General features: G+C 31.4%; 9 protein-coding genes across 9 annotated transcripts; 6 read left to right on the top strand and 3 right to left on the bottom strand.

Annotated features, from left to right (window-relative positions):
• Window positions 1–331: 331 nt before the first annotated feature.
• On the top strand, window positions 332–3952 carry UTP22 (rRNA-processing protein UTP22; the record flags this gene model as incomplete). Its single annotated transcript, XM_046077109.1, has 1 exon — window positions 332–3952. One exon carries the CDS (start codon window positions 332–334, stop codon window positions 3950–3952), a length of 3621 nt encoding a protein of 1206 aa, XP_045934827.1.
• A 220-nt stretch (window positions 3953–4172) lies between these two features.
• SCDLUD_002352 (uncharacterized protein) lies at window positions 4173–5804 on the bottom strand (the record flags this gene model as incomplete). The annotated part of the gene is made up of 1 exon (XM_046077108.1): window positions 4173–5804. The coding sequence occupies one exon, from the start codon at window positions 5802–5804 to the stop codon at window positions 4173–4175; it is 1632 nt and encodes a 543-aa protein (XP_045934826.1).
• Window positions 5805–6973: 1169 nt separating this feature from the next.
• Window positions 6974–7777, top strand: GLD1 (Gld1p; the record flags this gene model as incomplete). The annotated part of the gene is made up of 1 exon (XM_046077107.1): window positions 6974–7777. The coding sequence occupies one exon, from the start codon at window positions 6974–6976 to the stop codon at window positions 7775–7777; it is 804 nt and encodes a 267-aa protein (XP_045934825.1).
• A 160-nt stretch (window positions 7778–7937) lies between these two features.
• Window positions 7938–8948, bottom strand: RPC40 (DNA-directed RNA polymerase core subunit RPC40; the record flags this gene model as incomplete). Its single annotated transcript, XM_046077106.1, has 1 exon — window positions 7938–8948. The coding sequence occupies one exon, from the start codon at window positions 8946–8948 to the stop codon at window positions 7938–7940; it is 1011 nt and encodes a 336-aa protein (XP_045934824.1).
• Window positions 8949–9542: 594 nt separating this feature from the next.
• On the top strand, window positions 9543–10985 carry PRP31 (U4/U6-U5 snRNP complex subunit PRP31; the record flags this gene model as incomplete). The annotated part of the gene is made up of 1 exon (XM_046077105.1): window positions 9543–10985. One exon carries the CDS (start codon window positions 9543–9545, stop codon window positions 10983–10985), a length of 1443 nt encoding a protein of 480 aa, XP_045934823.1.
• Window positions 10986–11456: 471 nt separating this feature from the next.
• On the top strand, window positions 11457–13151 carry SCDLUD_002348 (uncharacterized protein; the record flags this gene model as incomplete). The annotated part of the gene is made up of 1 exon (XM_046077104.1): window positions 11457–13151. The coding sequence occupies one exon, from the start codon at window positions 11457–11459 to the stop codon at window positions 13149–13151; it is 1695 nt and encodes a 564-aa protein (XP_045934822.1).
• Window positions 13152–13442: 291 nt separating this feature from the next.
• Window positions 13443–14939, top strand: DRN1 (Drn1p; the record flags this gene model as incomplete). Its single annotated transcript, XM_046077103.1, has 1 exon — window positions 13443–14939. One exon carries the CDS (start codon window positions 13443–13445, stop codon window positions 14937–14939), a length of 1497 nt encoding a protein of 498 aa, XP_045934821.1.
• Window positions 14940–15047: 108 nt separating this feature from the next.
• Window positions 15048–17663, bottom strand: MRD1 (RNA-binding ribosome biosynthesis protein MRD1; the record flags this gene model as incomplete). Its single annotated transcript, XM_046077102.1, has 1 exon — window positions 15048–17663. The coding sequence occupies one exon, from the start codon at window positions 17661–17663 to the stop codon at window positions 15048–15050; it is 2616 nt and encodes an 871-aa protein (XP_045934820.1).
• A 663-nt stretch (window positions 17664–18326) lies between these two features.
• Window positions 18327–21524, top strand: VAS1 (valine--tRNA ligase; the record flags this gene model as incomplete). The annotated part of the gene is made up of 1 exon (XM_046077101.1): window positions 18327–21524. One exon carries the CDS (start codon window positions 18327–18329, stop codon window positions 21522–21524), a length of 3198 nt encoding a protein of 1065 aa, XP_045934819.1.
• Between the last annotated feature and the right edge of the window lie 48 nt (window positions 21525–21572).

The raw sequence follows: 21572 nt of genomic DNA, 5'->3' as shown, positions 1-21572 counted from the left end.
TTTATTTTTTCTTACTTTTTTTTTCCTTTCTCTCTCTCTCTTCTTTTCTTTTCAATAGTACCTTACTCTAACCAGTAATATCTTCAACATCTTATTATGATTTACACATGGATTTATTAAACTCTAAGTACTTTTATTCAGAAATATCATTTCCATAATCTGTTACTACATATAAAGTTCTTCTTCTTCCTCTGAACTATAAATAAATTAAATCAGGAAAAAGAAAAAGAAAGTAACAATCATCACTACTGAACAGTGTTTAATATTTTAGCTGCCCTACATTCTCCCTTTTTTATTTTTTTTTTTTAATTTCTTTGTCCTAGTTTGAACAATGAATACTACTATTAAAAGAAAATTATCCACCACTTCTGTTAATGAAGACCATGATGGAAAGAAGCCTGAATTAACAAAACAAGATTTGTCAACTCATGATGCTTCCGATGAATCCAGTCCTGAATCCAGTTCTGAAAGTGAAAATGAAGAAGAGCAGGATCCAATATATGCTAATAAAAAGCAAAAGTTAACTTCTCAAGATATTCAAATTGCTCGTGAAACTGCAGAGTTATTTAAGTCTAATATTTTCAAACTACAAATCGACGAATTGTTAGAACAAGTTAAATTAAAAGATAAACATATTCTAAGAATGGAAAAATTTTTGCATAAACTTTATGACATGATTCAGGAAATCCCAGACTGGACCAATAAAAGTTTAGTTGATGTAGAAAACTTCTTTCATGATAAGATTGTTACTGTTCCATTTGCTGATCCTAAACCAGCTCTTAAAAACACCTTATACAAATTTGGGTTTTTGAAGCCAAATGTCTCCTTGATTGGATCTTTTGGTTTAAAAACAGCTATCTACCAGCCCAGAGGTTCTTTTGTTGATGTTGCATTAACTATGCCCAGCGAGTTGTTCGAAAAAAAAGATTTTTTAAATTTCCGAGCACTTCACAAGAAAAGTGTTTATTTAGCATATTTAACTCATCATCTAAACATTTTATTTGAAAAATATGGTTTTAGTGATTTTTTGGAATTGAAATACAAATACTTTGATAACGATCCATTAAACCCTATTTTAACTATTATTTGTAACCCTATTATCAGCAACAATTCCAAACTAAATGAATACAATTTCCATAAAAGCAGATTTTCAGTCAATTTAATCATCTCTATTCCTTACGATATCTTTGATAGAAAAAAACTGTTGCCAAATAAAAACTGTGTCAGGGTTCAGGACGATAATATCACACCTACACCTTTTTACAATTTTTCGATACTTTCCTCCACTACTCACGAACATTATTTAAGATATTTATATAAAACCAAGAAACTTACTGAATCGTTCAAAGAAGCCAGTATATTAGGCCGTTTGTGGTTATCGCAAAGAGGGTTTTCATCCAATATTTCTCAAAATGGTGGGTTAGGTGGTTTTGGATCCTTTGAATTCATGATCTTGATGGCGGCACTATTGAATGGTGGTGGCGTTACTGGTAACAAAATTTTGTTACACGGATTCTCCTCCTATCAATTATTCAAGGGTACCATTAAATATTTAGCTACCATGGATTTAAGTGACGATGGCCATTTGCAGTTTTATTCGGATAATTCAAATTCTATTTCGAACAAATATATAAAGGGTGGTTTTAATACACCAACTTTATTTGATAAAACAACGAAACTCAATCTTTTAAGTAAATTGACGCCAAGCGCTTATAGAGTTTTACGTTTGTATGCTGTTCAGACTTATAAAATGTTGAACGATGTTGTTAAGGACCAATTTGAAAATATTTTTTTGGTTAACACCACTAAACTTGACGAAATTAGGTACGACATTGTATTAGACTTTAAGATTAAGAGCGACATAGCATCTTTAAATAGTATGTTTGGTCCCAAGGAAAAGATCCGATTTATTTCTTTGGAAAATTTTACAATTAACAAAATATCAAACATCATAACTTTAGGATTGGGTGATAGAATTCATGGATTTGAGTTAGAAACATTGTATAACAACAATGCCAATAATAATAATAATAGTAGAACATTTCCCATTACAAAAAGAAAATACCAAGTTGGATTCGATATGGTAAGAGTGAAAATTTTGATAAATCCACAAGAATGTGAAAAATTGGTTACTCGCGGCCCTATAAATGGCGAGGAGCTAACTCCAGAGGTTCAACAATTTAGAGAATTTTGGGGTCCCAAATGTTCTCTACGTAGGTTTAAAGATGGCTCGATTGTAAACTCTTGTGTTTGGTCAACTTCTGCGACAAAGCCAGTTGTTGTTTCCATTTTAGAGTATATTCTAAAGCACCATTTAGGTGATGAGGTTAGTCTACAAACATCTGACATGCTTAAATTTAATGAATTATTACCATTACCAAACATCCCTGGTGCCAATTCTACGAGTATTTTGAATTTAAGCTCCTTTTTCAATTTGAAAAAATCCTTTGATGAATTATACAAAATTCTTTTCAGGATGGAGTTGCCATTATCGATCAAGTCTATCACACCTGTTGGAAACTCTTTTCGGTACACCACATTGTTGCAACCAGTACCATTTGCATATTCTAATCCGGATTTTTTACAGGATGTTGTTTTGGAGTTTGAAACAAGTTCCAAGTGGCCAGATGAATTGACATCTTTGGAAAGAACCAAAACTGCATTTTTATTGAAGATTCATGAAAAATTGGAAGAATCGTACGCTGATTACAACTCTTACTTTGCTAGGGATGAAAGCATTCCAAACAATCTAGAAATTATAACATTAAATGTTTTAACACCAGAGGGATTTGGTTTTAAATTTAGAGTTTTAACTGAAAGGGACGAGATTTTGTACTTGCGCGCAATCTCTAATGCTAGGTACGAGTTGAAAGCTGAACTAGAAAGAACCTTTTTAAAGTTTACGAGTAAATATTTAGGCTCAATCAGACATACCAGAACTATAGAAAATATATCACATAGTTATCATTTGTACTCGCCTACTGTTCGTTTGTTTAAAAAATGGTTGGATAGTCACTTATTATTGTACCACCTTCCCGAGGAACTGGTGGAGTTAATAGCTATGAAACCGTTTGTAGATGCTGATCCTTATTTTATTCCAGGATCGTTGGAAAATGGGTTTTTGAAGATTTTGAAAAATTTAAGCCAGTGGAATTGGAAAGAGGACCCTTTAATTTTGGATTTAATTAAACCAGAGGTTGTAGGTATAGCGGAAGAGAGCGATTACATTTCACATGAAATTTTAACTACTGAAACCACAAAGAAATTATCTGAAAAATTAACATTGGCGCAATACAAAACTATTCAATCAAATTTTAAGACGATGAGGAAGACTGATCCACAGGGACTACATATTCAATTTTTTGTAGCTTCAAAAAACGATCCGAGTGGGATTCTTTATTCTAGTGGTATCCAACTACCTATTGCCACCAGACTAACTGCTCTATCCAAAGTAGCGGTTAATTTTATCCAATTGCATGGTATTAATGATAAAACCATTAAATTGTTATTTTCTCCAGGTTTGAAGGATTACGACTTTGTTTTCAAGTTAAAAATACCAATGCCTTTGAGATTGAGTAGTGGTTGTTCTGGTGAATTTAAAAATTTGGCTGTTGATGCGCCAATGTCTTTCCCCAAGGATTGCGGCAAAATAATTGAAAAAATGGATCCTAGTCATCATTTGGTGAAATATTTGGCTAAAAAGTATGGCAATAGTATTATCTTTTCTAGCCATTTGTATGTAGGTATCCATAGTGATAGAGGTGACGAAAATGTAGTGAGCGGTTTGATCAAACCATTATTTAAACAAGAAAAGTTGAAATTTAGAGTCAATATGGATTGTAATGTTGAGCCCGTTGATGAGGAAAACGTTAAAATGAATATTAAGGCTGTTTTAAGTGAAATTTCGACATTTGGAAGTTCCTTAATAACTGATTTACAAATTAATAATTGAAAAAAAAAAAAAAAAAAAAAAATATGTATTAGAAATTTTTTTTTTTTTTTTATTTTTTTTTTAATTTTTTTTTTTTTTTTTTTTTTTTTTTTTGCAGCTTCTTTTTAGTCTATATATGTAAATATTTAATAAATAAGAACCATTTAATCACACCTTATTAAAAGTTTGAAAAAAAGAAAAATAAAATAAAAAGTATAAAGTCACCATAAATGGGTCATTATTAAGATGAGGAAATACTGCCAGCTTCTGTGTCCAAAACTATTGTTTTGTCATTGGCGTCATCGCTTGCGTCATTTTCATAGACAATTTTTGGGCCTGAATAATTTTTTCTGCCATGAATAAACCACCAAATTGTTACAAGTAAAGCTAACCCACAAGTCATAACACTAGTATAGTTCATTTCATCAGCAACAACGGGCAATGTGTAAGGAAAGCAATAAATAACAAAAAAAACCACGATATAAACACAGGAAACAATATTGATAAAATAGCCAAATTTACCCAACCAAAAAGGGCCCCTTTTGATATTTTTCCTTTTTGTTAAAATATGAGGGAAAATAGACAAGAAAAAACTTGAAGTTGTCAATAAAACAAAAGAACCTACAAAAGCATTGAATGCCTCTGCAGAACCAATATAAATAGCACCTAGACAAGTGGAAATGATGCCGCAAATAAATGTGGCCCACATTGGTGATTTCCATTTTGGACTTATAGATCCTATTTGGTTTGAAAATGGAGCAGCGTTATCTCTTGCTAAGGCATATAATGTTCTGCTGCTTGTGACCAAACAACCAATAGTGGCACAAAAAATTGGTAGGATAATAACAATTAGTAAACCCAAGGCACCACCTTTTGACCCTGTTGATTGTAAATATATGTCGCCCAATGGACAGTAAGAATCTGCATTAAAAACAGCATCTAAGTCGTGGATGGAATAAAACATGGATATCATATAGAAAAATGCAGTCAGGAAGCCAACCAATATTTGCCAAAATAAAACTTTGGGTAAATTTCTTGCAGCGTCAGGGATTTCTTCAGCTAAATGAGTAATACAATCTGGCGTACCCACAGCAAATGCACCATTTAACATACCAGCTAAAAATACAAATCCTTCTGCGTTTTTATAACCGGTTTGATTATTCCAACTTTGCCAAACTTGTTTATTTGTAGCATAATTGTGGCCATTTTTACTTGGCATTACAGCACAAACAATCACAGTAACAAACCAGCCACCTAGCATTAAAAAGGATCCAATGTTGTTAATGATTGGCAATGCTTTATTACCAAACATAACAATGAAACAGCATATCCAACAAATAATGATCAAAACAATGAATATTTGCCATGCTTGCAAAGTAGTTTCAGGATGAAACATCCCATAAGCATATACAACCATAGTGCCAATCATATTACAATTAGCGGCAACACCAAAAACCCAAGCAAAAAAATCTAGCCAGCCAGCAAACCATCCACAAACTCTACCGAATTTTGGTCCGGGTGTGATAGATGCCCAATGGTAGACACCTCCGGAGGCAGGAATAGCCGAAGTTAATTCTGCTATGGATGCAGCAATAAACCAATAACAGATAGATACGGCGATAAATTCATAAATCAAAGCACCCATACCACCATTACCCAATGAGGCAACAATGGCACCACCTAACGCTGTCCATGTATTACCAGTAACAATACCAGCATTAATTGCACTTATTAGACTAAATTGTTTTTGCAATTTAACAACGGGCTGTTCAGTTGGGTATGTAAATTGAGATATATCAGCAATTTCAATATTTTGTACTGGTTTTTCACTGACACCTTGTGTTATTTTTTCTTCAGGAGATAAAATCGACATTATATATGTGTGTGTGTTTTTTACTTGTATTTAGGTTTTGATACTATACTTTTTTAAAAAAAAAAAACTTTAAGATTAATAAATATTTCTGGCATTACCATACAAGATAAAAATGAGTAAATTTTAAAAAAAGTTGTAGTACAACGAAAAATGTTGATTGTAACTCTGTTATTTATATACCTATAGCTTGGTATTTTTTGAGTAGGTAATTTTCCTACATATATATAGGAAAAAAAAAAAAAAAAAAAAAAAGTCGAACTGTATGTCATACAAAGTAGTTGAAGAGGGATGGGTGATTGAATGAAACATTAGAACAATTTTAAAAGAAATTAAACAAATGTGAAGAAGTGTTTGTACACATATTAATAATTAAGATTTTTATCAATGGTTCAAAAACAAAGTATAAATGAATAAACTGAAAAGCTATAAAAAAAAATTGGAAAAATATAAGATAGAAAAATATATAATTCCAAAAATGGATACCTACAGAGATATCTATTTATTTCTTGGCAGATCTTCTTTTCGGATTTTTTTTTTTTTTTTTTTTACTATCTGCTTGTGCCAACTTCTGTGCGGAGATTTTCTACCGCTTTTTTGATGGAGTAAGCTAGCAAGTAAGAATATGTGTAATTTAGAATAATAATTATTGATAAGTCATATCGGTGTTACCTTCTGAAAAAAGTCTTTTAGATATATATTTCTTTTTAATCAAACAGTGGAAAGAGTTACAAGAAGAAATCAAAAAAAAAAAAAAAAAAAAAAAAAAACATTAAGAATAATGAAAATGACAAAGGCAGTATTTTTGCTACCACTTTTAAATTAAATATCAAAACTGAAGTGATTTTTGGAATCTACCTAACTTTTTTATTTTATTAGCCATTGTAATCCGATAACTAATATCCTTACGCTCTGTCGGACTTGTAACGGATTATTTGCCAATAACAAGCCGTAATTTAAGCTTAAAAAAGGATAGAAAAAAAAAAGGCGAGAACTAAAGAACAGCTGACCTAGAACAAGTTCTTCTTTTTTATTATTATTATTATTATTATTATTATTATTATTATTATTATCAAAAAAAGATGTATCTGAATAAAACAAATAATAACTTATCTTTCTTCCCGTCCACTTACCTCACTATAAGGGAAATCCAAATACTAAATTATAATATAATGTTTGATTCTCAAGATAACCACAATGTATATAAACAAAGAAAACATTTTTTTCAAAATCAATTAATATCAGACCTAGGCTCAATAACATACGTGATTTTAATTTTCAAATATGTAGCCTTTAACGATTACACTGTTGTTCTATTTCTTCGATTAATAATGACAAACATCCTTAAAAGATTATATACTAAAGTTAAGGATCGAGCAAGATTTTATGAACATAATGGTTACCTAAATAGAATCAGGATGTTTTCGGGCGTATCACCAACTGATGTGACACCCGATGATGAACAATTATCAGCTGAGGTACAAGAAAAGATAATAGAACTAAAATTTTTAAAGCCTGCAAGATTTTTTCTCTTCAATTTATCATTTAGTTTCAATTCTCTCATGGTTTTATTATCTATTATTTTCCCAATAGATTTTAAAAATAATTGGGGATATTATGCGGATGGTGCATCTCCAACAATCCAAAGTAATAGTCTATTTATTGATTTTTTAGGTATGAACAAAGATATTTCAATTTATGGAAATTTCAAGGGTAACTTGTTCAATATATTGTTAGAGTTTATTATATTATACTTGCATTTTTCTATTTATCAATTAACATGTTTTGACCAGCAACAAACAAATGATAGTCAGAGTGGTTCTGACCTTGTGAATCAAGAGGAAAGTATTAGTCATGAAGATAGCGATGGCTACGATGGTGATGTCATAGTAACAAAAATTGATTTTGTGTCTACTTTTGAAAAAGTATTTAGTAAAAATGATCAGTCCATTAATAATGAAGCAGACATTGTGTAGTAAATTTCAATTTAATTTAATTAACTGTTATTATACAACATAAAAATATAGAAAGTTTCCTTGGGGAAAAAAAAAAAAAATAGAAAAAAAAAAAAAAAAAAAAAACGAATAAAGTGCTATCCTCTCACTTTTTGTTTATTAATTGCTTGGTATAACTTTCTTATTCAGAAATTGGGCAGTTTTTTAAATATTGTGCTTTGTTTTTTAAAATGCGAACACTTTTGAAAAATATTTCTTCCGGTGTCATGGCACCTGTGGTTTCAACATTGAAAATAAAATGATCTCTCACTCTGCCCAACTTTACTTTATTATTAAATTCTTCATGCCTTAATACTTCTCTAGAAACAGTATCCTTTCTAGCATTAGCTACATAAGCTTTGCCAGCTGCATCGATTCCAATAACGCCTGCTGGAAAACATTTTTGAAACCTTTTAGCAGCCTCTCCCTCTATAGGTTCCAATATGTTAATGTGTGGCATTAATCTATAAGAAGCCGTAGCCACAGGTGAAAACTTTGCATGATCAGACCCAACACCCAAAATACAATGAACTCTTAGAGAAATTTCCTGACCGGGCCTTAACTTGCACAATAAAATATTTGGATCACAAGGAACAACTGGCTGGTTTGCAAAAACATCTACTTGCTTACCCTGTGGTTCAAATTTTAAATCTTTTGCATAGACATTGGAGTTACGATATAAAATATTTGAATCGGTACATCCCTTTGGTGCATCTGGATTACGTGTACATTGAACATTTAAAGTTAAAACTATTGTATTTTCGTCATTAAATTTTTCGTCTTCTGGTACAGTGTGATCAACCCATGTTAATAAATCTGGATCAACCTTTAATGGAACTAAACCAATTCTGTGTGCTAGGACTTCATCTTGTAGTACAGATGTATTGTTAAAAAAATAAACATATTCAGCAGCTATGCTTGGAACTTCACTGATCATAATACGACGGAATGCGTTAGCAATAGAAGTATCAATGTGGATCAAATCAAAATTGGCTTCTCTTTCATCCAATTTACTGATATCAACTTCAAATTGGTCTTTAAATTTTTCTACATCCCAAGCATGGTTAAAAGTGTTTTCTGCATAACCTGGAAAATCAGTAGATGTAACATTGGTAACACGGTTATATTCAATATTTACAATTTTATCAGACATGTGTATGTTTTATATGTTAATGGCTTTTGTACTTTTTCTATACACTAAGGCTTGAATAAACTAATGGTCAATTAAAAAAGCTTTAATTTTTATTTTTATTATTATTATTATTTTAGTTTAGTTGGATATAGGTTCTATTGAATATTCTAGTAAAGTGTTTTTAAAAAAACAAAGGTTCATGAATCGATGGCGAAAATAAATAAAAATATATATCTATTTGTCCAATTATCTGGAATAGATGAAAGAATTAATAAAATTTTAACTCAGTTTAAAGCCTATAATAATAATATATATATATATATATATATATATACGTTTTTCTTTTTCTTTTTTATTTATTGAAAAAAAAAAAAAAAAAAAAAAAAAAAAAAAAATTTTTGAAAACTTTAACGATAAATAGATAAAAAGAAACGTGATATTTTATTTTATTTTTTTTTTTAATATCTTTTATAACATATCCCTAAAAATATTTGCTTCTTTTATAACATTTAATAATTCTAAACTCAATAACAAAGTGAATTATATTTTATTATTATCCAGTCATTTTAAAATGAACTTACTTGCTCAAAATAATAAATAAATAAAACTCCAATTATGTCTTTATTAGATGAACTAAATAACGATTTTGATAGCAACAACGAAAATGAATCTGAAAAGGAAACCCAAGAAAATATAGAAATTGAAGATCACTTGAAGGTTGATAATCATGACACATTAAGTCCAATGACCTTTGAAGAAAAATCTTTATTTGGTTTTTTAAAAGATTACGAAAATACTACTTTGAATAATAATTCAAACTTCATTTTCAAGTATGAAAAAGATATATTAAATATCATTGATAAACCTTTACACGAGGAAGCAGATTTGTATTTATTAACCGAATCATTGACTGTGTTTAAAGATCAGATTTTTACACTTTATAAAGACTTACTTGCCTCTTATAATTATAGTCAAGAATTATCATCTATATTAGATAATGATCCAGAAAAATTTTGTCAAACTTTAGAACTACTTATTAATAATAAAAGTAAAGAAGTTCCTGATGGCAGCTGTTTATTAAATACTTCAACTTTAACCAAAGAACAGGTTTTATTAGTTACTCTTCAACTACAGAATATGCCTCCAATAACAAATAATTCATTAAAGACACAATTAGGTGCACTAATTAATAAGATTTTGAAATTATGTGAACTACAAAAAAAAATCACAAACTTTATAAAGATCCATTCTATGAAAGTAACACCAAATCTATGCAATTTAGTGGGGCCAACTATAGCATCGCAGTTAATCTCGCATGGCTCAAATTTAAAACAGTTAAGTTTAATGCCTAGTTCTAATTTAATAACGTTAGGTCAGGATGGAAAACAAAAGAAAAGCATACTATATTATTCAAGTTTTGTCCAGGAACAAAACGATGACATGTGGAGGAAAAAAGCTCTAAGAATTCTAGGTGGAAAATGTTCCTTGGCACTCAGAGTAGACTATTTAAAATCAAATACGGATGGCAAACTGGGTTTGCAGTGGAAGAAAGAATTAGAAAATAAAATAGAAAAGTTATCTACACCGTCTAATGTAACTAAAATCAAACCATTACCAGTTCCGCATGATAATTCCAAAAAAAAAAGAAGGGGGGGAAGAAAATTGAAAAAAATAAAAGAAAGATACAGATTGTCTTATGTCCAACAGTTAGCCAATAAAATGGCATTTGGTAAAGAAGAAAAAAGTGTATTGAATAGTTTTGGTGAAGAAGTCGGATTAGGGTTGTCAACTAGTAGAACAGCTCTTGTAAATAATTCCAATAATGTTGGAGACTTTGGGTTATCAAAGAAAATGAAGAAAAGATTGCGGGAAGAAAGTGACAAAGTTAAAAAATATATGTTGGATAAAGGTGATAGTTTTGTCTTAGAGAATCCTGATACTGAATCGAAAGACAACAGAGCTGTTAATGGAAACATTGTCAGTAGTAAAAAGAAGGACGGTACTGCGGTACAAGATACCAAAGATGGTTTTGATTCTTGGTATAATAAATTTACATAGAAAGATTATACTTATATATATATATATAATTGTATGATATGCCCTCAAACAGGGCAAACAAACAAACAAACAAAGTTGATCTTTTTCAGTTGAATTGCTCAAAAAGGAAAAATATAAACAAAAATAATGAATAACGTTTATGATTTTTTATTATTACTTTTAAAAAAAATAAAAAATAGAAAAAAAAAATAGAAAAAAAAAGAGCACAAATCTTACAAAAGATCGCTGAAATAGTCCAGAACTTTTTCAAACTATTTAGTAGATCTATTTAATCAATTATAACTTCTTCTTTTACTCATAATATCTTTGTTCTTCTTTCCTTTTCCTTTTTCTTTTTCTTTTTCTTTTTCTTTTTCTTTTTCTTTTTTGCCATTACCATCCTCCTTATTATTACACTATCTCTTCATCAAAGAAAAAAAAAAACAATTACCATCTTGATTGTTCATAAGTACTCAGCCCATAACAGCAACAATGTCGGCTTTTTTTAATTCACCCACAAGAAAGCAATATAATAGTCAAGATGCCGTTGAAGCTTTGACTGGTAATATAAGTAACTTGAGTTTCAACACCAAAGAAAACACCACACCAATGAAATCTAAATATTACACTAATAACCGTGCTGGCCCTATTATCAGAGAAGATAACTCTTTGATGGAAGTTGATGATTCTGATTTTGTCCCAGGTTCTTCCAATCATGTCGATGCCTTGTCAAGATCTCCAAAAAAACTACCCACCGATTTTTATTCCAAAGCTTCCTCTAGTAAAACAAAAAGATTAGTAGACGTATGCCAAATGTTTTTCTTAGATTATTATTGTGACATGTTTGATTATGTAATTAGCAGAAGAGAACGTACGCGTGAGGTTGCTATGATGTTAAAGGATCAACCAAATGAACAAGAGGTTGCCAGTGCATGGCAGGGATATTTCCAAAAAGAGTCTTATGCGTTAAGAAAAAGAAGATTAAAGCCTAGAACAAAAGATTTTGAAATGATCACCCAGATTGGCCAAGGTGGTTATGGTGCTGTTTACTTAGCTAGAAAAAAGGATACCAGAGAAATCGTTGCTTTGAAAACAGTTAACAAAAGATTTTTCTCCAAAGAAACCAGTTATTTTGTCACAGAAAGAGATATTTTGACTATTACTAGGTCTGATTGGTTAGTTAAGTTGTTTTATGCCTTTCAAGACTCCCAATGCTTATATTTAGCAATGGAATTTGTTCCAGGTGGCGATTTCAGAACTTTATTATTTAACACCAGAACTTTAATTTCTTCGCACGCAAGATTCTACATAAGCGAAATGTTTTGCGCCGTCAATGCATTGCATGAACTAGGATATACCCATAGAGATTTGAAACCTGAAAATTTTTTGATAGATGCCGGTGGTCACATAAAATTAACTGACTTTGGTTTGGCAGCCGGCCACGTGTCTAAGGAAAGAATCGAAAGTATGAAACTGAGATTAGAACAGGTTAAAAACTTGAATTTCCCAGAATTTAAAGAACGTTCTATGGAAGATAGGGCAAGAATGTATCAACAATTAAGATCTGAAAATATTAACTATGCGTCAAGCACTGTAGGTTCACCTGATTATATGGCTCTGGAAGTTTTGGAAAAGGGCAGAAGCTATGATTTTACTGCTGATTATTGGTCCTTGGGTTGTATATTGTTTGAAAGTCTAGTAGGTTATACACCGTTCTGTGGTAGCAACACTAATGAAACGTATGAAAATCTACGAAACTGGAAAGAGGTTTTACGCAGACCAGTGAAAAGTAATGGTAGTTATGCTATTAGCGATAGGACATGGGAATTGATTACACGGTTAATCGCAGATCCTACAAAGAGATTGAAATCTTTTGAACATGTTAAAAGAATGAGATATTTTGTTGAGATAGATTTTGACAATTTGAGAAAAGTCCAACCTCCATTTGTTCCACAATTAGACGATGAAACAGACGTTGGCTATTTCGATGATTTTTCCAATGAGGAACATATGGCTCGTTACGGAGATGTTTTCAAAAGGCAGGCTAAAATGGAAAACAATGCAAGTAACGATGTTATGGCAAATATTGTTGGTTTTACCTTTAAGCACAGGAAGGGTAAGAGTGGTTCAACAGGTATTTTATACGATGGTGCTCAAAATGTAGATCCATTTGCTACTTTTTACTGATCACTTTTGTTAATTTTTTTTTTTTTTTGTAGTAATTTAGTTTATAATCATTATATATATATTTTTATTTTTTTTATTTTCCTTATTTTATTTTCCTTATTTTATTTTTTTTCGCCGTTTATTTTAAGTACGAAGTTATAACAATTTTCGTATGGTAAAAAATGTTAAATGAGTTTATATATATAATGTAACTTGTTATCAAGTTTAAGTTTCATCTTTTTTTTCTATCCTAAAAGTTTACTAAAAAAATAATTAAAAAAACCTAAAATTAATATCAATAATTTTATTTAAATGACAGAGCAATCTTCATCGCTATTAAAAGTATTATTTTTCAACGCTACCATAGATTCAATAAAAGATGCCATTAACAAAATAAATCAATTGAATTCAAAAGCCGGTCCTTTCACCTTTGCGTTTAATATCAATTTAATAGATAATTTATCTTCAATTAAGGAAACGTTAGACTCAACATCTGTCCGATACATTTTATTATCTAAAAAAGAAAAAAATCCAGGAAAAAATAGAAGTGCAAGCCTAATTCAACTAACCAATCCTTATGGAATATATGAATTAGAAAGTGGATTTCGAATTGCTTATATTAAATTTGACAATGATTGCAATAAAGTTATGAAAAATATAATACCATTTTTCACGAAATTTGGTGAGTTTGTAGATGTTTTGGTTACTTCTTATAATCAAATTGAAACTAACTTTAATAAAGAACAGCAATATATTATTGATTCTGTTATAAAATTAGTTAAACCTTTCTATCACTTTACCCCGAATAATGAAACATCTGATTTTGTGGAAGAAATGCCCTTTTTGTGGGATTCTGTGCAGAGACCGGCCCGCAGTTTGAAAATTCCACAATTGCACATGGGGAAAAAATGGGCCTATGCATTTAATTTTGATATACTGAAATCTCTAGAAGTTCCTACAACTTTGCGTTCCAATCCGTATTTGCCAAAAGATAATAGAAAAAGAAAACCCCTTTGTATTGATGGGGAAAAAAATTTGGAAAAAATAAAAAAATTGAAAACTGTTCAACCTACCAACTGCCATTTTTGTTTCACCAATGACAATATTGAAGATCATATGATAGTTTCCATAGGAAACAATGCTTATTTGACAATAGCAAAGGGTCCACTGACTGTTCCTCAGCAAGGATTACCATTTCCTGGACATTGTATTATTACTTCTATCGAACATATTCCAAAATTAAATTGTAGAATAAAGCCATCAAGCCATGTATTCGAAACATCATTGTATAAAGAAATTATTCAATTTGAACAAGCCTTGTGTAAAATGTTTGCCAAATTTGATATGTCTATCATTGTTTCTGAAATTAATTTTGAAAATGCTGTGCATTATCACTTACAAGTTTATCCAGTTCCAAACAAATATCTGGATAAATTTAATATTTCATTAGAGAAACATATTCATTCCAACAACGAAAAATACACTTCCAATGCCAAATTAAATTTCAAAAAAATCCATTCGGTAGATGATGAGGATTATAAAAAATTAATAAATAATCCTTCATCTAATTATTTCCAGTTCAAAGTACACAAAAGTGATGGCGAAGTCGAAATATTTTATTCTATCTTTGATCCACAACACAGACTGGACTTACAATTTGGAAGAAGGGTTTTGGCTTATATTTTGAACCAACCAAAACGTATTAAATGGGATTCTAAAATTTGCTTTGAATCTAAGGAAAAAGAAACTAAAAATGCCCAACAATTTCAGGAACTTTTTAGAGAATTTGATTTCACTGATGCAAGCTAATTTTAACTAAAGATAAAATTTTAATTCAATATATATATATATATATATATATATAGCGCTAATTACTATCCTATTTATTATTTTATGTTGTAAATATATATTTAGATTTTAAAAATCAATGTCCTTGTCATCCTCTTTACCAATATCAAACTTGCCCCTTGTAGAATTTCTCATATTAGCCAATTCCCTAGTATTCATTTGTTTCTTAACCTTTTTAGTCATTCTTTCAATCTTTTCCTCCGCATCTTCAGCGTCTTGTTCGGCATATTGCATAACTAGTCTACGACCTAATAAATGGACACCTTGCAATTGATCCATTGCATTCTCGGCTTCTTTTGGCAACAAAAACTCAACAAAGGCAAAACCTCTAGCAGATTTATCAAACTTCTTTGGAACCCTAACTGATTTCAATTGGCCAAAAGAACCAAATAATTCAAATACATCTTTCCTAGTGGCTTCAAATGGTAAGTTCTTAACAATAATTTTAGAACTAGGTTTACCTTTGTTCTTCGAATTGGAACTACTACCAGCAGACGCATTCTGCCTGTGTGATAATTTCAACTGTATTTTATGACCATCAATTACAGCACCGTCCATTGTTTTGATAACAGTATCTGCTTGGTCCTTCGTTTTAAATTCAACAAAACCAAATCCCATAGACAATGTTTTACTATTATCTTTTGGATCTGGTTTGGTTTTAACTTGAGCGACAACAAATCCGTCAAAGGTGTTAAATTTGGCAACCAAATCTTGAGAGGTTGTTGTAAAATTTAAGTTTTTGACAAATATTGAAGTAGTTGGACCGTCAACATGCATTTCTTTAGCTTGGGAATCGCTAATAATATCCACCATGGATGGTTTGATTTCTTTAACTTCAATTTCATATGTTTCTTCCTCATTTGAGTCAATAAGTTCATCGCCTTCGGGACCCCTTGTAAAACACCCGACTGGACCTTTTTCCAAATATAAAATAGTATCTTTGAACCTTTTATAAGACAACTTTGTAAAAGCGGCCTTAGCACTCGTGATATCCCTATATTGTACAATGGCTATTGTACCTGCAGGGGGAAGCAATAATCTTTTCAATTTGCCAAACGGCAAGAATAATTCAGCTAAATTTTCTTTGGTTGTTCCATATGGGAAATTTTTAACCAATAAAACAGAATCGTCACGTTTGGTGTTTTCAAAACTAGTTAAATCAACACCTTTCTTTTCAAAATATTTTCGAACATCTCCAATAACAGAGGCTTCAGCCAATGCGTGTTTGACTGCAGAGCTAGTACTCTCTGGATCTAGTAATTCGGATTTTTTCATGCCAAGCTTTGCTGCCACACTGTTCAAAACGGCATCTTGGTTCATATACAAGGAATTCCACTGGAAAGTTTGTTTGGAAGCACTTGCCTTTTTTTTCAACTCCCTCTGCTTTTTCAATGGCATATTCTTCAAATCAAACTCATCTAGCCTATGCGATTTTTTACCATCTGCTGGTAAAATGTGAAGCAACCTACCTTGGAAAATTTGTTTATCTAGTTCGATATAAGCTTGTATTGCATCTTCTGGATTTTTAAACAAAATGTAAGCAAACCCTTTAGACTTGCCTGTTCTAGTGTCCAAGGCAATGTGAACTTCCTCCAACTCTCCGAATGGAGAAAATAGTTTTCTGAAATCATCCTCTGTAGAAGTGTAAAGAATATTACGTAAAAACAAACGGCCAGTTTCTTTAATTTTTGTAATATTTATCTCCTCCTGATCTACAACCACATTTTGAACTTCTTTTTCCTCGTGATTATCTTTTTCTTTCTCAGACTTAACATCTTCGTCTTTGGTGGCCTTATCCAAGCCACGTTCACGTATTCTAACTCTCCTATTTTTGAGCCAATCAAGATCAGTAACTTGTTCATCTTTAGCTAAGCCATCTGATGTAGATTCAAAGGCATCTAAGCTTACCATTTGTTCGTCCTCTTTAGCAGATTCCTCCTCTTTTTCGTTGGTGACAATTTCTGCATCTTTTTGCTCCTTTTGATGAAGATCCAAATATTCATCATCGCTTTCTTCACCAGTTTCTTTTAGATTTTTATTTTTCAAACCCATTACAGTGGCTAATAAAGGGTTGGAAGGTATAGCATCCTCTTCATTTGTATTATGTTCAGCATCCATAGTAATAATACTATTTTCGCTCTTTTCAGGTTTGTCTTTGGCCAATAACTCGTTATAAGATTTTGATTGTTTATTTGGATTCATAGTTTCCATAAATTCACGTAACAATCTATTTTTTTCAACTTCTTTATCAATAGAACTTTTATGATTTACAATTTCATTTGATTTTAATTTTTTATTACTATTATTCTCCATTTCCTTTTCTTCTAAAAGTTGTTCTTCCTTTTCTCTCAATCTTTTTAAAGCTTCTCTCTTTTTTTCCTTCATTGGTTTGGGAACCCTTGGATCAACAAACGATTTTGCCTGTGAAACTTGGATTTTAGCAGTATCAATGAAACTCCCATCAAAATATTTGATTGCATCAAATGCATCAGATTCATTTAAGTAGCCAATAAATGCAAATTTACGACTATTCCCATCTTTATCCTTTAATAGCCTAACATCAGTGATCAATTTAGTTGAGGTTTTTAAAGATGGATGTAAAGATTCACATCGTTTTAAAAAATGATTCTCTAAACGATTCTCATCCACATATTTGGGTAAATTTTTTACAATAATACGTGACATTCTTGTTGAATTAAAGTATATTTATTGTATTGAGATTTTTTTTTTTTTTATTTTTTTTTTTTTAATTAAAAACAAAATTGGAAAGAAAAGTTAAGATGTGATTAGATTTAGTCTAATGCCTAAAGGGAAAAAGAAAAAAAGAAAAAAACAAAATTTGAGAATGTGTGTGATGATATAATAAAAAGTTTAATTTAATTTAGATATCAAATTTCTAAATAATTAAAATAAAAAAATAAAAATAAAAAAAAAAAGAAACGATTAAAACATAAAGTCCGAAACTACAAAATAACCGAACAACAAAGAAATGAATATTCGGAACAAAATGGCCGGCTTAAACTTTTATAATATTTAATTTTTTTTTATCTAAAAGAAAAACGAAAAATATGACAAAAAAAAAAAATGAAAAATATGACAAAAAAAATTTTTTTTTTTTTTAATTTTGTTCTTCAACAGTTTTCCACAAGGTGAAATATTTTACCAACTTTTACTTGGTTTTACGCTTGTAAGCAATATAAATAAGTAATGTTTAAAACTTTACTTATAAAAATAAAATATAATCAACTTTGTCGCTATAATATTACCAATAAATTAGTAATACTATCATCTATAAGTACAAGTGGAAATTTTTGTCACTGTATCAAACAAGCAAGGTTTAAACATAAAATGTCTTCTACTGATTGTAAAGCACCAAATATTGATCCAAAAACGGGGGAAATCACAATTAATCCATTGAAGGAGGATGGCACTCCAAAAACCCCAAAAGAAATTGAAAAAGAAAGAAAGAAAGCTGAAAAACTAGCAAAGTTTTTGGCTAAACAAGCCAAAAAACAAGCCTCTGCTAATAGTAATAATTCTAAAGGTGCTCCAAAAAAAGAAAAAAAAAAGAAGGAAGTTGAATCGATTCCAGAGTTTGTTGACAAAACCATTTCAGGTGAAAAGAAAATTTTGGTTAGCTTAGACGATCCATCTTTGAAGGCTTACAATCCACACAACGTCGAATCTTCTTGGTACGAATGGTGGGTTAAGAGCAAATTTTTTGAACCAGAATTTACTAAAGATGGTAAAATCAAACCAGAAGGTTTATTTTGTATTCCAGCACCACCACCAAATGTTACTGGTGCCTTGCATATTGGCCATGCTTTGACTGTTGCAATTCAAGATTCTTTGATTAGATACAACAGAATGAAAGGTAAGACTGTTTTATTTTTGCCTGGTTTTGATCATGCCGGTATTGCTACACAATCTGTTGTTGAAAAAAAAATCTGGGCTACCGAAAAGAAAACACGTCACGATTTTACAAGAGAAGACTTTGTTTCTAGAATCTGGGAGTGGAAAGAAGAGTATCATCAAAGTATCAAAAACCAATTTAAAAGGCTAGGTGCTTCTTACGATTGGACTCGTGAGGCTTTCACCTTGGATGAAAATTTATCCAAGTCTGTTGTGGAGGCCTTTGTTAGATTGCATGATGAGGGGGTCATCTATCGTTCTTCAAGGTTAGTTAACTGGTCTGTCAAGTTAAACACTGCGATTTCTAATTTAGAAGTTGAAAACAAGGATATTAAGGGTAAAACTTTGTTGAAAGTTCCAGGTTATGATGAGCCAGTTGAATTTGGTGTTTTGACGTCTCTTGCATATCCAGTTGTAGGTTCAGACGAAGAGTTAATCATTGCTACCACACGTCCAGAAACTTTATTTGGTGATACCGGTATTGCTGTCCATCCTGATGATGTTCGTTACAAGCACTTGCATGGTAAATTTGCTCAACATCCATTTTTGGATCGTCAAATTCCAATTATCACTGATTCAGAAGCTGTTGATATGGAATTTGGTACTGGTGCTGTCAAGATCACACCGGCCCATGACGCAAACGATTACAACACTGGTAAACGTCACGACTTGGAGTTTATTAACATTTTAACAGATGATGGTAAATTGAACGAGAATTGTGGTCCAGAATGGAGAGGTATGAAGAGATTTGATGCTAGAAAGAAGGTTATTGAATTATTGAAGGAAAAAGGTTTGTTTGTTGGTCAAGAAGATAATGAGATGACTATTCCAACTTGTTCGAGATCTGGTGATGTCATTGAGCCTTTGTTGAAACCACAATGGTGGGTTGCCCAAGCTAGTATGGCTAAAGAAGCTATTTCTGCCGTCAAAAAGGGTGACATCACTATAACTCCAAAATCTTCTGAAGCAGAGTATTTCCATTGGTTGGGAAATATTCAGGATTGGTGTATCTCCAGACAGTTATGGTGGGGTCATCGTTGTCCAGTTTACTTTGTCAATATTAAAGGTTCAACGGAAGAGGAAAATGATGAAAGAAGAATTACCGGTGAATACTGGGTTGCTGGGAGAACAGAAGAAGAAGCTTTGTCAAAGGCTACCAAGAAGTTCCCAGGTGTTGAATTTAGTTTGGAACAGGATGAAGATGTTTTGGATACTTGGTTTTCATCAGGGTTGTGGCCATTTTCCACTTTAGGTTGGCCACAAAAAACAGCTGATATGGAAACTTTTTACCCATTTTCTATGTTAGAAACTGGTTGGGATATTTTATTTTTCTGGGTTGTTAGAATGATCTTGTTGGGGATTAAGTTGACTGGCAGTGTTCCATTCAAAGAAGTTTTTTGCCACTCTTTGGTTCGTGATGCTCAAGGTCGTAAGATGTCCAAATCTTTGGGTAATGTTATTGACCCATTAGATGTTATTAATGGTATCAAGTTGGAAGATTTACATGCTAAATTATTGAATGGGAATTTGGATCCAAGGGAAATTGAAAAAGCTAAGATTGGTCAAAAGCAATCTTATCCAAACGGTGTTCCACAATGTGGTACTGATGCCTTGAGATTTGCCTTATGTGCTTATACTACTGGTGGTCGTGATATTAACTTGGATATCCTACGTGTTGAAGGTTACAGAAAATTCTGTAACAAAATCTACCAAGCTACTAAATTTGCATTAATGAGATTGGGTGATGATTACAAACCTTCTCCAGTTGAAAAGTTGACAGGCAATGAATCTTTAGTTGAAAAATGGATTTTATATCAGTTGAATCAAACATCTAAGATTGTTAATGAAAGTTTGGACAAGCGTGATTTCTTGACATCTACTAGTGCTATTTATGAGTTCTGGTACTTGATTTGTGATGTCTATATTGAGAACTCCAAACATTTGATTAACGAAGGTACAGATGTTGAAAAGAAGTCTGCTAAAGATACTTTATACATTTTGTTGGACAATGCTTTGAAGTTAATTCATCCATTTATGCCATTTATCTCTGAAGAAATGTGGCAACGTTTACCAAAAAGAGCATCTGAAGTTAGTGAAACTATTGTCAAAGCCGCTTATCCAGTATACAAGTCTGAATATGACAACAAAGCGGCAGCTGCTGATTATGATTTAGTTTTGGATATAACTAAGGGCGCTCGTTCTTTGTTATCTCAATATAATATCTTAAAGAATGGGAAAGTTTTTATTGAAACTGAAAGTCTATTTGAGACAGCTGTTTCGCAAAAGGAATCTATTGTATCTTTGATTAAGGCAATTGATGAAGTCAATGTTGTTAGAAAGGCTTCTGAAGTTCCAGGAGGCTGCGTTTTAGAGGCAATCAATGCTGAAGTTAATGTTCATGTTTTAGTTAAAGGACATGTTGACATTGACGCTGAGATTTCCAAGACCAAAAAGAAGTTGGATAAAGCATTAAAAACTAAATCAACCATTGAGAAAACTTTGAACAGTAAAGATTACGCCAAGAAGGCCAATGAGGAGTCTAAAGCACAAAACACCAATAGATTGGAAAACACAATCGCTGAAATTGAGGGTTTCGAAGCTACCATTGCCAATTTAGAACGTTTGAAAATATGATTTCATTATTATTATTAGTATTGTTATTGTTGTAATTATATGATATTA

The sequence above is a fragment of the Saccharomycodes ludwigii genome, chromosome III (assembly GCF_020623625.1).
Source record: "Saccharomycodes ludwigii strain NBRC 1722 chromosome III, whole genome shotgun sequence".
Classification (NCBI taxonomy): domain Eukaryota; kingdom Fungi; phylum Ascomycota; class Saccharomycetes; order Saccharomycodales; family Saccharomycodaceae; genus Saccharomycodes; species Saccharomycodes ludwigii.
Note: the sequence above shows the minus strand (reverse complement) of the source record. Positions and strands in the feature narration are given on the sequence as shown.